At 39.5% G+C, this 21714-nt stretch overlaps 1 protein-coding gene across 3 annotated transcripts in view; it reads right to left on the reverse strand.

Moving 5' to 3' along the window:
• Adamts12 (ADAM metallopeptidase with thrombospondin type 1 motif 12) overlaps positions 1-21714 on the reverse strand; it is a 334703-nt gene that overhangs the window by 82246 nt on the left and 230743 nt on the right. For all 3 annotated transcript variants that reach the window (XM_078017184.1, XM_078017196.1, XM_078017188.1), the window contains exons 17-18: positions 17715-17841; positions 7810-8020 (exon numbers count right to left, since the gene is read on the reverse strand). In XM_078017184.1, coding sequence (XP_077873310.1) covers positions 7810-8020; positions 17715-17841 — 338 coding nt within the window. The remainder of the gene's footprint in view (positions 1-7809; positions 8021-17714; positions 17842-21714) is intronic.

Raw genomic sequence — 21714 nt, forward strand, 5'->3', positions numbered from 1 at the left:
GGTACAAATTAACAGGAGTTCCAAAGTGGCAGCCTAAGGAAGGACTAAATTTGGCTTATAAACATGTATTCTTTGGCTTGTTGAATCTTAAAACCACACACACATACACACGCACACAAAAAGGACAAAAACTGAATTAGTGACCAAAATTTCAAAAACTAGTAATTTCATATTTTAAAAACCCCCGGATTTTTGGGTTCTCTTAAAAAAGGCAGATACCCTGCATCCATTGGCCCAATTTCCCAATGGCAGTTCAAAACTTCATGAAACCTGGGTCTGGGAGGAGTCCATATGTTCTCTGACACCCCTATTTCCTTACCCAGGAGACACTGAATCTTCCCAGCCCATGGATGCCATTCCACAGCACTGTGTCATATTGTGCCCTAGAATTACAGTGCTACCTCCCAGGGACACCGGAACTAAGCACTGGCTTGCCTTTTCTTACACTCAGGACAGAAGAATCAGTGATGCTTTGTATTCAGCCTCACGCTTCTTCCAGTACATCTTCGACTGTGTTTATCTCCTTAGGAGCTGTCAAGCCCTTCAGATGAGATAAATGCAGTACACAGCAACACCACCTTTGGAACCCATCTCAATTTGTCGTTTCAGAATTCTCCAAACCAATTTCAGCTATGATTATCATATGCTCTTACCTTATAATTTTGAACCCTATACCAGGCAAGTAGCTTGTCAATCTGTTCACTCCCTCTCTGGGAGTTATCTTGCCCTCCCTTGCCATCACTCCTGGATGACGGCCTCTGGGGGAAGCCTGCTGAGGAAGAGGTCTGCTGCTAAATTGGTCAACTCCACCCACCTGACGTGCACTGCAGGGAAGGGAAGGGGAGGACTCATAATGGAAGGGGAGGACTCATAATGGGCCCAGAACTGTGGTGCTCAGAGTGAGTTTATTTAAAAAACATGGAGTTTTATCAGAGGATTTTGGCTAAATGGATAAGCATAGAAAGAGATAATACTTGGGCATAAAAACATTTAATGTATAGTGTTAGGAATTTATAAATAATGATTAGATCTCATTCTAAAATCTGCTTTAAAATTAAATGCTTGTTATGGGTTCAATTGTGTACTCCTCCTCCCACCAAAAGATATGTGAGGGCTTATAATGCCTACCTCAGAACGTGAGTTTATTTGGATAGACCTTTAGAGGAAATCAAGTTAAAATGATGTTGTTAAGGTGGGCTCTAATCCAGTATGACTGGTATTCCTAGAAAAAGGAAAAATTATTCGGGCATGGTGGTATAGGCCTGTGACTCTCAGCAACTCTGGAGGCTAAGGCAGGAGGATCACAAGTTCAAAGCTAATCCTAGCAATTTAGTGAGGCCCTGAGCAACTTAGTGAGACCTTGTCTCAAAGCCAAAAATAAAAATGGCGGGGTACATAAAGTACCAGCTCAGTGGTAAAGTGCCCCTAGGTTCAATCCTCAGTGCCGAAAACTAAAACGAAAAAAGGGGGAAATTTGAAATCAGAGACATATATGTAGGGATAATATCATGTGTAGATGAAGATGAGGGTTTTGGTCATGCATTTGCAAGCTAAGGAACACAAAGATTTCCAGAAATCCACCAGACACCAGGGGAAAGGCATGAGATAATGATTCCTCCTCACAGTTTTCAGAAGGAAGTCACCCTGCAGAGGATCTGATCTCGGATTTCCAGCATTGGGAACTGTGAGATAAGAAATTTCTGTTGTTTAAGCCACATAGTTTCAGTGGTACTTTGTTAGGGCAGCTCTGGGGTAATCTAGTTTAGTATTCTAGATAATTGAAAAAAACAAATCAGACTTGATGAAGAGAGTCAACATGGCACCCAACTGGTTTTCTCTGAGCAGTTTCCTCAAACAGGATTATCTTCCACATCTGTTCTCCAGGAGCCCTGGCAGAGCACAGGCTGCTGATGTCTGGAAGATGCTGGCTCTTACAGACATCCCATGCCAAACACAGGGCAATCAAGGTCAGATCACCAGGGTCAGCCCCATACAGTGCCTGAGATCTTCACTGAAACGGGAGTATTAGAAGGCATTTAGTCTCTTTAGTCACCCTCTACCCTAATACCTTTGTGAACAGCTTTCACTAATAAATTCTTAGAAATTTGATTAGCTGATTGCTTTGTTCACTTGTTTATGTGTTTTTGTCAGGCACCAGAAAGGCAGATTAAAGATCTTCCCAGATCCTGACCATGTCCACTTGTGGAGGATCCACCACGTGTCCCATCCAATCTATTCAAGTACATCTGTAGTCTCAAGTAAAATATCATATTTTGCTGTAAAAAAAAAAAAGTTGGTAGGTTTTCTTTTCTTTTTGTTTTTGAAATTATTTGTTGAGGGTAACTCGTTTTTTTTTTTTTTTTTTTTGAGAGACTTTGATATCACAGCAATCGTTAGGGACAGTTTGGAATTCCAGCAAAGTGAGAAAAGATGGTTTACAAATTATTTACAAACATAATACATTTCCTATGAATATTAAGAGCTGTCATACTGTTGTATTTTGCAGGCATTTAAGATGCAGTATGGCAGAGTGCTCAGAATAGAAACTTTGCTGCTGTATTCAAATCCTGGCTCTACTACTTAGCAGCTAGGTGACCTTGGGCAAGTTTCCAAACTCTTTATGTCTCAGTTTCTTTGCCTGTGAAGCAGGGATGATAACACTGTTGTAAGGATTAAATGCTGTTATGGTTTGGATCTGGAATATCCCCCAAAAGCTCCTGCATTAAAAGCATGGTCCCTGAATGAAGCAAGGTTCAGGGGTGGGGCTTTGAAGCAATGGTTCAATCATGAGGGCTCTGAACTCATCAGTGGATGAATCCACTTGTAGCTGGATGTACTACTGGGAGGTGGGAACAGTTAGAGGAAGAAGTTCCAGCATGGAACTGGAAGAGTCCATATTCTGCTGCCACTTCCCTCCTTCTTTCCAGCTGCTATGAGTTGAGCAGCTGTCTTCTGGCATGCCCATCTGCCATGATTCTCTGCCTCTTGGCAGGCTCTGAGAAATGGAGCTGGCTTACTGTGCACTGAAACCTTAAGAAGCCAAAATCAATCTTTTCTCCTCTAATTTGTTCTTATCAGGTATTTGGGTCACAGTAAGCAAAAGTAGATTAACATATATATATTAACGTTCAAAATGTTTAATATACAAAATAATTGATAAATAGTTTAAATAAATACATAATTAAATATTGATTGCTGAGTTTTCAGAGTCCCTTTGTTTTAACAGAAGTAATGCATTAGTTTTTTTTTTCAGGTCTCAGGTATTTGTGTTGGCCCTTGAAAAACCGACATGCCCATGCACTGTGCAGATAGTGTTTTATGAATAAAATATCCCTGAGCAAAGAAAGGAGTAGGTGGAAAATCAAGGGACCACAGATTAATCCCTTCAGGATGTTTGGATGCCATTGATGGGCAAGGCTTGCAAAATCAAAGTAGCATGGAAAGTTGTCCCTTGTTCACTTGCCTGATAGTAAAGTCATCATTTAGTGAACACTTACTATCTGTCAGGTACTATACCAAGTGCTTACATGGGTTATTTTGTTCAAGTTTTATAATAACCCTCTCTTTATAGATGAGGAAAGGCTGAGAGGGGGTTAATCCTAGCTTGAGGCCACACAGTTAAAGATTGCCAGGGCTAGAAAACCCAGAAAAATGACTATTCTCTTAAGTTTGTTCATCTATTTGATAGAAGTAACATGAAGTAACATGACGGCTTTGTTGAGAAACTGAGGCCCTGTAAGGTGAAATAATTTTCCTGAGACTGGATGTGAGTTTATGAAGTACAAGATTAGAACCTGGATGGTTGTCTGGGATCTCCGTCCACTTGTCTGCCTGCTAGGATACACAAAGTCAGCTACAATTATCAATGACACAGTGCCTTTATTAGTTACCCATCCATCCATCATCCACCTAACATAGTGTTTTACAAAGAATCTGACTGGACCATTTTCTAATTTTATTATTGGAGCCATTATTGAAAACCTCACATACTTTGGCAATTTATTACACTGAGGTGTCTCTGGAAGAAGAGGTACCTTCCATCTCTCACATAGAAACAATTATAGAACCCACAGTGCTGCCTTGTTGCCTCAATACACTGGATTAAACTGAAGCTTAATCACAGTTACCTTATTATCCTCATGTTTAGATCTTGATCTCTGCTCTCAGCCATGACCGTGACTTCTATTTCACCACCTCAATGTCTAGAGCCCTTTCACTGCACACTGCCTGACATGTTTTTGGAAAGAGTAGCTGTGTATAAACAAACACACTCAGCCTGACTTCTGAAGGCTTGCCACAGGCGTATCCAAATCAAATCAAACCAAATTGCACCTATGGCTGCCTGCCAACCAGTGGGAGAAACAGGCCAAATAAACATGAAGGGAAGTGGGGCAAAACAAGCTGGTGAAAACTAAAGTCAATGAACGACAGATTAAACTTTCACTTTTAATAAGTGGCAAAGCCAGGATTTGAACCCAGGAGCCATGTTCTCTGGGTTATGCCCTTCACTATGCATCAGCTGTTTCTCGCAAGACATGCTCCTAAAGTGATACACCTAGGAAAAATGGAAACTCCAGAAACTCTAATGCCTTGTTTTTGTTTAAAATAAACAGAGTTCCTCTTCTTTACCCTCTGAACCCCCAAAGTAAGTTGGACAGAGCAGATTCTTGGTAAAATTTGAGAATGTGGATGGATGTCTAGAGCATGAGCTTAGGGGTGTGTGTGTGTGTGTGTGTGTGTGTGTGTGTGTGTGTGAGAGAGAGAGAGAGAGAGAGAGAGAGAGAGAGAGAGAGAGAGAGAGCGAGCATGCTGGTCACTGGGGCAGTAAGCCCCTTCCTGGGGGCAGCAGAGAGAAAACACCCCCTTCTGATCCCTGTTGGGCTGGGGTTGAGTGTCGACCTAGCATGTCCTCTCATTCCTTGGGTTGGTGGAGATACCTTGATAGGGAGATAGCTGATAAACTTGCCTTTCCTTCTTCTTCCCCTCCTGGTTGGCCAGGGAGGACCAATCTATGGGAATCTAGGAGTATCTCAGTTCTTGGGTCTTTGGCTCAGTTACCTTAGAGCTTTAGGCTCAGCCAGGGTGATCCAATGACCCAGTGCAGACAAACTGAGTATGTATAGTTGGAGTATTCCCCTACTTCAAATAATGTTGGTATCAAGACAAAATTCAGATAATACTTTATATCAAGAATCACTCTGTCATTTCTTTTACAAAATGTATCTGGGGGCGCTGGGGTTTCGGCTCAGTGGTAGAGCACTAGCCTTGCATGTGCAAGGCCCTAAGTTTGATCCTCAGCACCACATAGAAAGAAATAAAGTTATTGCATCCATCTACAACTAAAAAATAAATATTTTTTTAAAAAAGTATCTGGGTATAGTTGCAATGAAAAGATATTTCATTATATTCTAGCAAAGCCCATTAGAGAGAAGCTCAGTATAGGGAAGAAAGGAACACCCATTTGGTGAATCTTTTGATGTTGATTTACTAAAAGCATTTCTAATAACATCTCCTGAATGAAGGCACTGGATTAGGCTTTCTGCTCAGCTTTGTTGAGTGCAAGGTAGAAACTAGAGATTCCATGTGTGTTGTCAAATGACTATGCAATGCCTGTGATTTGGAATCCACAGAGACAAGTACTCGTCACATCATACCAACTTTTTTGTCCCTTGTTCTCCAGTGAAGACAGGTTATTATGCTGTGTATACATGTGAACATAATAAGAAGAACTTCTCAGCCAAATCTGTAATTACAGACCTTTGAGAAAGCATTAAGATTCTGGCAATTAGTAAATTCTACATGACAAGAATTATTAACTGTTTTGGATGCAGCCAACACGTTTTTGGTAAACAGATTTAATGGACCAGTCACAATACCCCATTCAGCCTTATTTTGACAACACTGTAATTTACAGCAATCTAGGGTGGCAGCAGATGAACAGGCCAGGCAAGCCTCATGCTAAGATTATTACCTCCCAAGAATAGCAAGGAGAAAGTTCTGGTTTATCACTGATATGTGCACATGGATACCTGCACAAACCCCAAATGCACCTGTGGTAGTAGTATATTTTCTTTGCCCGCATACCTTCCCCGTCCTCCCTCCCTCCCTCCCTCCCTTCCTTCCTTCCTTCCTTCCTTCCTTTTTTTGTGGTGGGATAGCTCTCCTTTGACAGAAGATCTTACAATCTAGGAACCATGATTTCCATTTTTCATTTTTTACTTAGATGCCCAACAGTGCATCCTGCAGAGAATTAGAAGCTAAATAAACCTAAACATTGACTATGAGTTAACCAAAGATAGTTTTGTGAAGGTTATTAAAGCTGATGTACTGAAATGAGTGCTCTGCATTTAAACAAGAGAGGGCAACTTTACTACAAAAATTTTAGAAATTCTTTAGATAATACTTTCAGAACACCTTAATAAGCTATAGATGAAAAATGATTTCCTTAGTTTATACTTAAATATAATTTTTTAAAAAATATATTTTTAGTTGTTAACAGACCCTTTTAAAAAAATTTATTTATATGTGGTACTGAGAATTGAACCTGGTGCCTCCCACATGCCAAGCAAGTGTGTTACCTCTGAGCAATAGCTCTAACACTTCAAATATCAATTTTTGGGGGAGTAGGTACCAGGTTTTGAACTCAGGGGAACTCAACCCACTGAGTGATATCCCAGCCCAATTTTGTATTTTATTAGAGACAGGGTCTCATTGAGTTGTTTAGCACCTCACCGTTGCTGAGGCTGGCTTTGAATTCCTGATCCTCCTGTCTTGGCCTCCCGAGCTGCTGGGATTACTACAGGCATGTGCCACTGCATCCAGCTTCAAATATCATTTTAAACACAGAAATTTGATCCCATTTGATCACACTGCTCACTTTCTCAACAGAGTTAGTTTTGACTTTCTGTGGCAGTCCCCTGGATCAAATATTTTCCATTTCCTCTGAAGTTAAGTCCTCAGAGGCGTTCCTGCCTATGTTCTTATGGGAAGCTTATGGTTTCTCAAGAAAATCACGAGATGGAGTCAGCAGCACGCATCTCAACCTTCATGCCTATTGATTTTCGGAGATCATTTATTCCTAGTCATTTCATTCCTTGGGCCATTGACTGAAATGCATTCAGGCCAGCGAAGATGAAGACCCTGCAGACTCCAGGTGTCATGGGGAAAGAACAGCACTTCCCTAATCACTCTGGGACACAATGAGGCCCAACAGAACCAGGCTCTAAACTTGGGATTTTCTCATAAACTTCTAGCACTCTGACTTCTACTTACACTCAAAGAATTAGATCAACTTAATCTGGGGACAATGCAATGCTTATTTGAATCTATGTGGCTAATAATAGATGTCCCGAACACATGTTGAATAGATATAGATTTGAGCGAGTTTCTCTGAGTGTAAAGTATATTCCTCATCATTACAGCAATACTTCTTTGGTTTTAGTTAACTACAACGATTTACTGGCAAATGTTTAACAAACTGGCTCTTGGGGTGATATGGGAGAGCCTTGGTTTATTACCAGTGATTTAACGACAGGCCAGCAAAAATCCTGACAATTTATAATTAGCTGTCATGAGCCTATACTAGTGGTATCTACTTCATCTGTGGTGGTTAGTTGACCATGGACAAGAAAGAGGAAGATCCTAAAAAACTGGGTGGTGGGAACTGGAGTAAAAAGGCCAGAGGTGATTGATGGTGTCTATTATGCAATTTAACCTTGAGTCACTTTGGATTTGGTGAATGGGGAGGAATGGGTGGAAGGCTGATGAAGCATGAATAATGTCAGTCTCCCTCTGAACCCCTGAACTCACCTCACTCCAGTTGCCCACTGTCCAATCCGATGGACACAGGATATCTCTGTTACAGGAAATGACGGCCTTGGGCTTCAGCAGATGCTGGCAGTCTGTAGCTGGGAGAGCTTGCTCATCAGAGCCCATGGTCTGAATGCACAATACTGTACGCTTCTTCTCTCCATAGGGCCCACATGTTGTGGAACATGCTTCCCATTCTCCTGCCCACCACCTGCAGGCAGATATGAACATTTCGGAAGATCATCAAACGTACCTGTACATCCATTTAACCATTAGAAAGAGAAAGCAGATGAGAATCAGAGATTACAGGACTGAGAAGTTCTTAGAATTACTTCAGTCTGCCAGGAGATGTTCTGCAGACAGAGCCAGGTGATTTGTTCAAGCGTAGCCCCAGAGTTCAGCACAACACAGGGCATAAGTGTTTGTTAAATAGCATGTTTTTGAATGAAAAAAAAAAGTCCTTTCTTTTCAGTCCAGAAAACTGAAGTTGCTTTTGCAACTTCAAACAAATTTAAGCCTGACTTCCTCATCTGTTAAAAAAGTGTGATAATATCAACTTTATATGAGTGATGTGGATTAAATGAAATACCAATTCATGCAAAGTAGTATAGTACAGAACCTGGCATTATAAGAACTCCCATCATTTGTTACAATTTATTGATAATTTTACTGTGGTATTAAAAATTCCAATTAGTCTCCAGACTCTTATTGAATACTTTTTTATTTGAATAGGAGGCAGGTACATATATACCAATTCTTGTTTATTTAGGAAATGGTCAGTCAGGGACATTGCCTTCATTTTTGCCCTCTACCTCCTGTAATCTACTTGTCCATATTTTCATTGGTCCCTTTGAGAAGAAAGGAGTAGAAAAGGAAGAAACTTAAGTGAGATAATTTCTTACAGGTCAGCTGTTCTTAACAAGTTCAATAGTTAACAAGTTCAACTGTTGACTGAATTAATATGCTGGATTCCCTGAGGACAAACAAGCCTGTGTGTGTGTGTGTGTGTGTGTGTGTGTGCATTCTCTATGAGGGAATAGACTCATGATTCCTGGATATGGGCCCACTGGTCACATGAAGTGCTTTTGAAAATGGCAGACAGACCTCCTGGGGGCCCTCTCTGTTTTCCCTTCTCTATCATTGTGAGAACTTTTCCCAGTGATGAAGACAGAACAAGTGTAGTCTGGGTCCTCCATTGCTTCCATGGGTAGCCTGGTTCTTCATACCTTCATATGTAATGAAGTGGGATATTTCTATTTTTCCTGGGAAAAAGCTCATGGTGAGAAATCCTTCATTCCTGACCTTGAGATAGTATTGAATTTTGTCAATTCAGAAGAAGATAAAATTTTGTACTATTATTTTTGTTTGCTAAATATTAAATTGATTGGGGGGGACTTTTTTGATTCTCATACTTTTAGTCTCAAGTTAAAAATAATTTAAGAAAGTTATTAATTGATTTTATTATAGTCTTTAGCTAATAAGTAATTAAGATTTCTTATTTATCCTTGGGGATTTAATATTTAGTTGTCTTATGTGGATAAAGAGCTATTAGGGAAGTATGATGTGAAGTAAATAAATGCCCACTGTATTAACCTAATTATTTTGTCTTACCTCTGACATTTCCAAGGGAGGCCAAGCACACCACTGAATATTTAAAATGTCATTCTGGAAAGCTCTTAATCTGAACTGACTGAAAACCCAATTTATCTAATTACTTGCTATAGAGATTTCAGCTGTGTCATCACAAAATGATAATGGATGTTCTTGCTTTCTCTTCCTGGAACTCTCTCAAAAGTCCCCTAGAGGACATTTTGCATGTGCATATGAATATGTCTCCTCAAATCCATGTGTTGAAAACTTAATCCCCAATGCAACAGTGTTGGGAGGTGGGGCCTAATGGAAGTGTTTAGGAATGGATTAATGCCTCTGTCGACTTTGGGAAGAAGGTTTGCTCTTTTGCTTTTCTGGTATGTGAAGACACAATGCTTGTCCCATCTTGCCCTTCTGCCTTCTACCATGTGAGGCAAGAACAAGAAGGCTCTCACCAGCTCAAATGCTGATGCCTTGGTCGTGGGCTTCCAGTCTGTAGAACTGTGAGAAATAAATTTCTGTGCTTTATAAGTTACTCAGTCTACTGGTATTCTGTTATAGCTTATAGTAGCACAAACCACATTAAGATGGTTTGTCAGGTCCTGTCTCAAAGTGAAAAATAAAAAGTGATTCAGTGGTTTAATGCCTCTCGGTTCAATCCTCAGTACAAAAACAAAACAAAACAAAACAAAAAACCAAAACCAACCCCCCCCCAAAAAAAACCCAGCTCATCAGTGGTTTAAAGTGAAAACCACCTCCTTTTTTTTTTTTTTCCTGCAAAGGTCTTCCAGGCCCAGGTCTCGGGAGCCATTGTCAAGTTGCTGTCTGTTGTCTATCTCATTCTTCTTGATCTCTGCCATAGCCCCACCTCTTCTAGGAGATTAAGAACAAAATGCTATTTTTATGTGTATGGGAGATTTTATATTTATATCTATAGAACATATATGGTTAAAGTACTCAGCAATTGTTGAGAAGGGCAATGTAATATGCAAAGAATTCAGGGACAAAATACCCAGCAGAAATGTTTATTCTGCCTCAACAAAACAACCCTTCTAGTTTAGTCAACATGGAATTAACAGCAAACTAACCTGACTAAACTAGTCAGGCTTCTGGATTCTCTCCTAGGCCCAATATGTGCATTATTTTGTTAAAAACCCACTTTTAGCAGAGAACCCTGCTGAATCAGTTTCACAAGAACCTCCCGCTCTAGATATCTGATCACCTATCATATCTGATTGGGCTCCTCAACCTTCACCATTACAGAAATATCTGATCACTCTGATTTATTTTTGGTAAGAATTATTAGGTCAGTTTAGCCCAAATCCCTTCTTATCCCTGATGTTTTTTTCTGAATATTTTCCCATCCACTGATCCCCACCCTGCACCTTGTGGTTCCTGTCTGTCCATGTCCCTGTTCAGGCCAGTCTCTTTCCCACTGCAAAATCCCTATACCTACCACAATGGTCCTGAATAAGTTTTCTTACTATATTTTTAAGAAGTATCATTGAATAATTTTTTCTTTAATAATATCCAACACAACTGGACAAATGATCAGACATTGACTATATTGTTCTTTATCCACTGAACACAAGTTGAACTCTTCCCAATTATCATGTAAAAGTCCTAAGAACTGGTACTCTACCACTGATTCTCAGTGTATCAATATGTGGTCAGCTTTAAAAAGTCATGTCCAGGAATGATTGAAGATTCAGAATCTCTTGAGGCAGGGCATTGGTGCTTTCTTAGAGTTTCCTGATGACTTATTTGAAGTCAGGGTTAGAAACCACTGTTGTTTCGGTACCAAATAAAGGGATTTAGCTGTTTGTCTCTAATTTATATTTCTCCAAAGAATAGACTCTGTCGTTTTATAATGAGTTATGAATAACATAGAAATGTGTGTATCTGTGCATGTGTGTGTGTGTGTGTGTGTGTGTGTGTGTGTGAGAGAGAGAGAGAGAGAGAGAGAGAGAGAGAGACCCTTGAAGAACTTGCAGTTGTCCTGGGAAAGTTCACTTTGGATCGAGTTCCTCCCAAGATGAAGTAGGAGGGCTGGGGTGGAGAACCTCTGACCCTCTCTCTTATCTACCCCTTCTACCCATTCCCATGGCAGTGCTGGCTTGGTAGCTCAGACTGCCAGAGAATCAGGTCACTTCACTCTAACCTTCATTACTCAGATAATTGAAAGGCCAAGTTTGAATTTGTCATATTCTTACTCAGAAAGTAATTTTCTTAAAAATAAAACCTTTAATAATTATCAACTTTTTTTGTACTATTTTTCCTAATAGCATTTATTCTTCAGCATCCAATTAATGAACATTCTAAATTCCAGCAAAACCACCATTCCTATAATAAGCACCCTCCCCTCCTCACCCCGTGCACAGCTTGTCTTCATGTTCTGACGACATCCTGCTCCTCCAACCTCATTTGCCCTAGCTTTCTTGTCCCTAACACATGCCATGTCAGCCCTCCCTTCTCTTTTGTGGGCATTCCCTGGTCTCAGTGATCCTGTTCGTTTATTTAGATCAGAAGTTCTCTACTAGTGGAGAGTCCCATACTCCCTCCCCAGGGGAGGAATGTCTGAAGACATTTTTCATGGTTACAAATGAGGGTGGGGTGCTATTGACATCCGGTGGGTAGAGGCCAGAGGTGCTGCCAAGCCGCCTATAATATACAAGACAGCCTTCCAACAAAAGGAATAATCCAGGCCAAACTAGCAACAGTGCTGAGCTTGACTTAAATCATGTGCCATTCTTTAGTGCATTGAAAGCTACATGCAGCTGCCAGAGTTGGATGAATTGCTATCAGATGTTTATTGAAAACTTTGGAAATGCTGGACGCTACCACAGCTGTAGAATTTCAGAGCTTTGCTTTGCTGAAAACCAAAGTTCAGAGAGAAGTCAATAGGGAGAAGAGACTCAAATGACCTCTTTCTGCAGTCAGATACACTTTAGTTCCAAAGAATTTCTTTCTTGATAGGCTTCTCTATCCTGGAACAGGCTATGCAAGGCTTTTGTCCTAAAAACCATTGGCAGCAGGGTGCATATTTCTTAGGTTTAGATAATCAAAAGCTTTTATTAAATCTTTTTAAAAAATCTGTCTTGAAAATTCCTTTGGGGAACACACAGTATGTTGAAACTGAATGTAAAAACGAGAATTCTAGATAGGGAAGAGGGGAGGGAAGGCAAGTGAGGAGACAGGGGATTAGCAAGAATGGTGGAATATGATGGACATCATTATCCAAAGTACATATATAAAGACACGAATTGGGTCTCAACCTACTTTATATACAAACAGAGATATGAAAAATTGTGGTATATATGTGTAATAAGAATTACAATGCAAAAAAACAAGTACATGTATAAAGACATGAATTGGCATGAATACACTTTATACAAAGGTATGGAAAATTGTGCTCTATATGTGAGATAAGAATTATAATACATTCTGCTGTCGTGTATTAAAAAAATAAAATTGTAAATAAATAAATAAATGAGAATTATAAGAAAAGTGATTGAGAAACAAAAAGAAGCCTTGTCCATGAAATCTCTGGGGAGGAGAAGAAACAGCTCTGAGTGGTAAATATGAGCTTTTCAGATACCATGGAAATCAGGTGTCAGAGGAAGATGTTGCCACTTGAAATTTGTATCCAAGGAAACGAACTGCTAGGCTAAGTTTGTAAAAATAAATACTATTAACAGAGTGACCTTCATTTATTATTTATTCTTTAAAAAGCAAATTAATTTTATTTCTTTTATCTAATCTCTTTGTGAATTTACATGCATGGCTTAGTTCTGGGGCCAAATTTTCTGGCTTGTTCACAAATTTTCATTGTGTTTTAATGGGAGAGGAATATTATAAATTTGTGGCAGGTTCATTCTCAACCTTGCTCATCCTGAGATCCTGGGCAGCAGCGTGGTATGGTAACATAAGCAGCGGCTTCTCAGCATGGATGGATCTGGGAGCCAATCCAGACTCTACCACTGGTAGCCAAATGACTTTGGAAAACTGGTGAAGGCTTTGTGTGCTCCTTCATTGATATACTGAATGAAAAATATCTATCAATAAGGCTTGCTGGCAGAATTAAATAATATGGAGTATGGAAAGGGTTTAGAAAATATTGTGTATTTTTAAAAAATTGGCTAATTAATTCTCAGTCCTTACCCCGAAGGCATGACATCAAATTTCTTTGAAAAGTCATCACCTCATATACCACAGGTGGGTGGGGTAATATTCACCCTCTGTCTCCTGGTTACTTCATAAATACCTAGGGAAGCTGAAATCAGCCATAAATAAGAAGGACTTCTGAAAACTAACCATTGTATCTGGCCATTTCATGAAATTTTATTTACCTTATCATGTTTTACTGCGGAACACAGTTCTAGAAATTATGCCTGCATGTTTTGTGTTTAATTAACATTCTCAGGAACTGAAATCTTTGACCAAGCATGACAGCCTCATCTTTCAACAAAAATGTTCCACACAATAGAAGCACGACACAGACTTTCTAATTGATACTCTGCTTAAAGTTTTAGTCCAGATAAATTAATAAAATAATAGGGATTCAGAGAAGGGAGTATGAGTATATGCATACAGCATAAAAACAAAATAAATATAGGAAAGATAAAAAATGAAACACACATTATTACTATATATATATAGTAATATATATATACAATAATGTATATACATATTATGCATGCATATATATATATACTGAATGACCAATATGATTCTGTAACATGTACACTCAGAAAAATAAGAAATTATATCTCATCTTTGTATGACATATCAAAGTGCATAAATGCATTCTACTGTCATGTATAACTAATTAAATCAAATAAAAAAATTAAAAAAATAGAATTTCAATACAATTTAGCTGGCTGATGACAAATAATCCTCTATACACAGATATCATTGATTTTAAATATAAATGTGTAAGTATGTATGAATGCCTCTGTGTGTGTGTGTGTATGTGTACACACCTTGGATATTAAAAACAAGGGCAAATATTTAACTTTCAGGGTTACAAAGACACCCCTGGGATCATTAATATCTTTCTGAAAGCTGTGCCTTTAGTTTGAGATGTGAACTGAGTTGATTCAGGCTTGATCTGCTAATTTTGTTGATCTTTAATGACCACAAGCCGAGGCACTGGCATTAATCTTGTGCAAAAATAGCCTCAAAGAAATTCAGACAGTGGGAAATAGCTGCAAACAGAAGAAAAGGAACTTAAAGCAACAAAACAAAACAAAAAAAGCAAAACAAAAAAACTAAAAAATGCTCCCAAATGGTGAAGATTTAAAGACTTGTCAAATTGCTTCCTCTTTGCTCTTCTTCCTTAAGTATAATCTCTAGCTTGTTTGAAGGGAGTTGGAGGAAATTATGTTTCCAACTTGACATCAGAGGCTGGGGAACAGGATGAATTGTTTTCCTCCCCTGCAGCATGATGATGTAGAAGACAGAAGGTGGAGAAATAGTCATCATATCACCAAGAAAACCCAGCTCTGGATGCTATGTCGGCATGGTTGGGACTGCACAGTGGCTGTCGGTTGTCCGGCATCAGCACTGGCAATCAGCACTGCCATTCTGACTACCTGGGCGTCATGACTAATTTCATGAGAGAAGGCTACATAATTGGACTATTTCAAAAGTTTGCTCTGGATCCACAAGCTATATCCATGAGCTCAGCTTAAGAAGCGTAGCTGGAGAAAAGGGTATTATTGACCTTGTTCTAACGGGCTGCTCTTAAAGCCAAGAGATGAAGAGATGACAGCCACAAAGGCTCAAGGAAGGCTAGATCCTGTGATCAGCAGCAGGAGGCAGGGCCCTGGAGAAAGTACCTGACAGGTCTTACCTTGCCAATGCATGTGTATCTTGTATTGCCTTCTTGACTGTAAGCTTCATGTTATACAGTTTGTTCATATGTCCAAGAAATTAAGTATAAATTTTTCATTTTCTGAAGCATCTCAGCATATAAGGGAACACTTGAAAACCAAACATGTTTGTATCATTCGAAAAAAAAACCAAATCCTTTGCTACCCACCCCCAAGAAAAGAGCTTTGGAGCATCTGTGACCCGGTGGTGGGATCTCTGCTCTTCCCCTGCTTTTGTATTACCTTTGCATGAAGTGGCCTTTGTACCCTGTGGCTGTTGTAGCAAATTGCCACAAACTTGGTTCCTTAAAACAACTGAAATTTAATCTCTTATAGTCCTGGGGTCCAGATGTCCAAAATCAGTATTACCAGGCTGGAATCCAGGTGTCAGCAGGGCCGTACTCCCCTAGAGGCTCTAGACCTTCCTCTCCAGTTTGTGACAGCTGACTGCATACTTGATCATGGCTGCATCGCTCCGACCCTCAAGGCCAGCTCTCTCTTCACATCACCTTTCTCTCTCTCTCTCTCTCTCTGTGTTGAGTTTCTGTCTACCTCACAAGAACTCCTGTGATGGCATTTAGGGCCCTCCTGGATAACCCGGAGGCCCTCTACATCTCAAGATCCTTAACTTAAGCACATCTGAAAAGATCCTTTTCCCTAATAAGGTGACACAGGCTCCAAATACTAGGATGTGGGTGTCTTGGGGCCATTTTTCAGCCTACCACACTATTGCTTTCAGGGGCGACTGCCAAGGCACAGGGCTAAGCCTTGTCACTTAGGGATTTCTTTATCTCCTCTAGGTCTACCTCTAGGATGGGATTTAGCTTCAGCTCATCTCCTGTCCTCCAGTCTCTGCAGGTAGCTCCCTCTGGTGCCACAGCTGTACCTTATCCTGTTACCACCAACTAGAAAGTTCTAGTGATGGGAGGGTAGAGGTAGGGAAAGACAACCATGCTTAAGGGAAGTGAATTCTGAAAATACTGAAGCCAAGTTTTAGTGACAAGTGAATGATAATATGCCAATGCCTGTCTTGTCCTAAACAGGGAGCTGGTTTTGAACCCACAGCCTTTTCATGTGCATAGTTGATATCCCTGCTTTCCTCTCCTCTCTGCATAGCAGGCAAGCACCTGCATCTGGGTCTTTTGGTGCCCACCTCCCTGAGCACAGTGTGTGCCTCACTAGAACACAGCCCCCAAAAGGGGAGAAGTGCATGCCTCTCTTCAGGGGGCCTGTTGTGTATAGCAGACAGCATAGGCTCTAGAGACATACAGTTCTGGGTTCAAATCTCTGCCTTCTACTAGTTTTATGCTATTGAGTGAGGAAGAAAAAGTTTCTTCCTCTGGAAAACTGGCATAATAATAGTTAGCTGAGTAGTTGTGAAAGATAAAGAGAATACACAAGATGTTTCTAACATATGGCCAAGAGTAAAGTATGTGCTCAAAAACTGGCAAAAAGTATTTGGTTTATACCACACTGCATCTCTCATGAGAAATAGTAGATGCTCAACAAATATTGGCTGATAATAAATATAAGGGCCAAGGCAGACTCTATCAAAACATAAAAAAGAATGTAAGCCTCAGGGATAAATTGTTTTCAGGAAAGAAATAGCTTTGATTTTAAGAAGGTGGCCAGTCCAACAAAGAGTGGTTTTGAAAAGTAAAAAAAGATTCCCAGGCATTAGTGCAGTGGGTGCTATCTGATGAGTGTCAAAGGAATTTATTGGTTGGTAGAGGCTCGTTACCTTTGAGGGAAAACAAGTACAATGAAAATGCAGAAAACTTTTGGAATAGTCGGCTATCTTGAACCAACGTGGTTAGCAAGTGAGTATCTCTATAACAATGGTTCTCAACCAAGGGTGATTTTGCCACCTTGAAGACACTTGGCAATTTCAGCCTGTCTCAACCTGGATTGTATCCCTCTAAGTGGATGCAGGCCAGGGATGTTCATAAGCATTCCTACAATTCACAGGACAGTTCCCACAACAGTCTTTCAGCCCCCAAGGTCAATAATGCCAAGGTAGAGAAAGCCTGCTGTCTAAGTCCTGTCTTCCAGCTCATCTGAAGTATGAGTGGGCATGGTGATCTGAAGGTGCCAGTTCACACTGAAGGCTACATTTGCATGGTAAAGTGCCCTTGGAAAAGCCAAACCGATTAGTTGAAAACTTGTGGGTAAACCACGAAGAATTCTCTTCAGCAAGATTTAGTCTTGCCTAACAAACAACCATACATCATCTTTGTAAGAAATACCATTCTCTGGGAAGATAACGTCCTCACAGCTAGCCACAGGCTGCAATAGCACAGCCTCAGAAAACTCTAACAGTTTTCCTGTATCTATTCTGACCAGCCCACAGTCCTCCTGTGTCACTGAGCACTGGATTACTGTTTAATTAGAGTCACTGTAAGCAGATATGTATCGCTCCAGCTCTATGTTATCAGTGGTTACCTGGGTGGACAATCCTTTTCATAGCACTTCTTTTGTCTCCCATTGGGCTGTTTTTCCGGGTTACAGAATGTAGCTTTCACCACCCCGTGGCCCTTCTTCACACAATGGGCAGTCTGACGGCGGATACCTGGGGGTCAGAAAGATCCATACATCATATGGAATTCTGAGTGTGTCCTGTCTAAATTTCTAGCTAATAGAAACTGTGAGTATGATAAAGTAAAACTGTTCTAAATTTGGGGTGGTTTGTTACATATGGTAGTTGCTAGAGCAGCACTTGATTAATGTTGACTTTCATCCTTTTCCTAGAGCTACAATTCAGTGGGGTTTGCTGAAGTCAATCCACTATTGGTTTCATCAACTTTTAATTCCTTCTCCTGTGCTGTGGTTCTTCTATTTTCCCTCCAGATCTACTTTGCCCCCTTTCTTCACTTGGCTCCGAACCTCATGGAAACAGACCTGTGGTTAGTTCAATTAGGACTAATAGTCCAGTTAGGTTTGGGAAATGGAGGACCTATTTCTATTTAAATGCTGTTTCCCTTAATTTTTCAAGCCTAGGGGTGGTAGCCTGGTTTCCCCTACCTGCACTGTTAATGGGCAGGAATAATTACTGACCTTTCTTCGTTTTCCTAAACCCTATCCATTCCTTTAAAAGTAGCTAAGGTAGACAGTTTGGGTGTGCTGTTTCCTCTTGGTGCCCTTACGTGATAAAAACATTATAGGAAAAAACCTCTAACTATCAATCTTCAGTGACATACTCATTAGATAACTTTGAAAACCAATTACTGGAATAACAATCTTTCTTTAACAGGATATTTTAATAACCTACTATGAATGGGGTTAGAATCGGTCTTCCTTTTAAGGGAAGTTATCATTATATAAAAGCTACAAATGCAGAAAGTGTAACAGGCGAGGTTGAATCTATGTGACCTTGATCTCCCCCTGGCAAGTAAAGAAAGAAGAATGATGTTGACTTTTTATTCGCCTTTCCATCTGCCTCTTATTCCTTCAAACAGATAACAGCTCCCAAAGAAACCCTACCTAAGTAAGGATGCCAGTCAATCAATATGTTCAGATCTAAGTTAACTGCCTCTCTGAAAGCATTGACTTGAAGAGACATTAAGTAGAAATCAATCACATGGAAAAATATATGAGAATCAAATTCAAAATGCTATTTCCAGAAGTTTCAGCATCCCTTTCTCTATATAGCAATGAGAAGTGGCTACATGTCTGTAAGAACTTGGTAAGTCCTGTTGGACATCAGCAGTAACAGGTCCAGTAAGTGCCTTGACTTGTAAGAACTGTCTCTTTATACTGTAAACCTGATCATCTTGAGTGGAAATTGTTGTGTTAAAAGAAGTAACAAGTAAAGTTCCTTATGTAAAACAAACAAAAAAAACCCTCAACAATAACACAGTTCATCATATTTTAAACTTAATATTTAGATGATAAAATAGAGGGAATCTGTTATATGGTTCATTTAATTTACATGAGCTTTTCTTGATTCGCAAGTTCAATTTAGGAAGGGTATAGATAAAACAGCTTAAGACTTAGGTTATTGTAATGAACTATGGAAAATTCTCCTAACATTGGATATAGCATTGCTTTTAATGTGAAATGTCAACAATTTTGTGATTGAATAAAGAGGCTGTCACTTACTACAATCCCCCTAAATGCACAGAATCAACAATAACTTTACAGGACAAAGTCGACATTGTACAACCATCTGTATTGCTGACTAGTGTATCCTCAATCTACCAAATTTCTATTTTAATTACCACTAAACATTTACCTTGTTTTTTTTCAGGCTCCCTTAGATCCCTCAGCTCTATTTTCCTGGCTCAATGAATTTGGTTTTATCCTTCATAATGTAACTCAGCCTAGAAAAGCCTGGATGCCATCAATATGAGTTTAAGCATACTGAAGTGTGTGTTCACACATGTGTGTGTGTGTGATTGACAACAACCACAGCATCAACATCAACAGCAATACCATGAGAATTAGAACTGGTTTTGAATCCTGCCTTAACACTTCCTTGATGAGTAATCTTGGGCGATCTTCCTTATTTTTGCAAACTTCAGTTTCCAAGATGACAATAAAATTATAGTGCAGGGTTTTCATGAGGACAAAAATGACATATGCACCCTAATATAAACATGATCAACCCTAAGCCCTGGTACAATGCTAAATGCAAAGTAGGATTTTGAAAACAATTCTTGAATATGAATTTGAAGTTTCTTCGTGACCCATTCAACCAAACTCTCTCTGAAACTTCCTGCACACTCATTGTAAAATCAGGATTGGTTTTACACTCTCAGATTAGGGAATAGATTATATTCAATTTATCCAGAGCACTAAAGCCTTGTTTATACTGCTTTGATGCAACTAAGTTTCTGCAAATAATTCAACCTTTAGTCACACAATCCATTTTTTTTTTGTAGCTCAAAAAGGCATTGACACTGATTTAAATAATTAAAAACAGTTGGATGGATATGAGTTAATGTGACTTGACTGTATCATTTGTCATCACCAAAACCCATACATCTCACAAGATCAGTAAGACTTAAAACCAATTTCTCTCCTGAATGCCAATGAACTTATTACACAAATTCATTAATTGACCTTCATGGTAGGGATAACTTATAAAAAATTACATAGAAAGTGCTCAAAGAAAAGCATTGCTTGTATGTAAAGAGTGTTGTATGGTATTAGAAAAAAGTAGTTCTGCCCTATGAAGGAAAATTTTCAAAATTTTCCACACACTATATCCATATTGATTATGACTTCTCTTCCTTAGACTGTGCATGAGTCTGGCAAAGCAGGTGAATGAAGAAACTCAGAAGTGTATAAAATCTCACAACACTTGGGAGTTGATAAAGCATACAGCAGCATTTCACAAAGCACACTGTGCAAAGAAAATCTTCACAGAAACCAGTTGAAAAAAATCCCAAGCAACTGTACTATTAGAAAACAAAACTAAGAGCCTGAAAATAAGGGAGGGACTGATCTCTGCTGACTGCAAGGGGTTAAAATGGGATGGAACTTAGAAGACCAGCAGAATGAGTGACCATTAGATTAGTCATCTTGACTAAGGGTTTTCATTTGTTCATTAGTGAAGTACACTAAAAGGTTATAATATCTCCACTGTACATTACTTACAGTTTTTTAAAAAAATTATTATGCATATGGCAAACTATGTAATCTTCTATTTTGTATCATATGTTTAATCTACCTCAATACATATTCCTATTACCATTATGAAGTCTTACATTAAAAAGTATCTTCCAGGTATTGTTCCAGATTTTTTTGATTTGTCTGGATTTGGTGGATCTTATCTGACAGTTATGTTGGGAAGAGTGAGAGGGACTGGTACTGAAATGACAGCACTTTGAGAAAGTCCAGGAAATGTCTGACTCTGATTTTCCGAGAAGTGGATTCTGCCTTCTGAACATCAGTTTGTGGTCACTCATCAGGGTTATTTATTGTATTGTGTATGTGTATATGTGTGTGTATGTGTGTGTGTGGTGTGTGTGTGTGTGTGTGTGTGTGTGTGTGTAGTGCTGGGCTCAAATCCAAAGCCTTGTTTATGGCAGGCAAGCACTCCACTGCTGAGCTACACCCCCTCTCCCCTCATCAGGATTGGAGGAAAATATGTGTCCCTATTTATATTCTAATACTTGGTCAAGGATATGTGGACATATCTCAAATGTGGTTATATTTAGCTTTAGTAGGAATACTGTTGGATAAACTTTGTGCAAACTAATTTTAGGATCTGCTGTATGAGTATTTATTTCCATTGAAGGTAATTCCATTGTAGGTCTGTTGGCCTACATAAACAATTTGAGCAGTATCCAGGAACTCTCAAGTGATGTTCATGAATCTTGGAGTTTTCAATCTTTGCCTTTTCCTATGAGAACAGTCCTTGAGCAAAGGAACAATCACTAAACTCCAGAAAGAATCCAGCCAAGTAGGGTAAAGGGAAAGCTGAAGATGAGGGTAGGGC

Source organism: Ictidomys tridecemlineatus, chromosome 1, assembly GCF_052094955.1.
Source record: "Ictidomys tridecemlineatus isolate mIctTri1 chromosome 1, mIctTri1.hap1, whole genome shotgun sequence".
Classification (NCBI taxonomy): Eukaryota; Metazoa; Chordata; class Mammalia; order Rodentia; family Sciuridae; genus Ictidomys; species Ictidomys tridecemlineatus.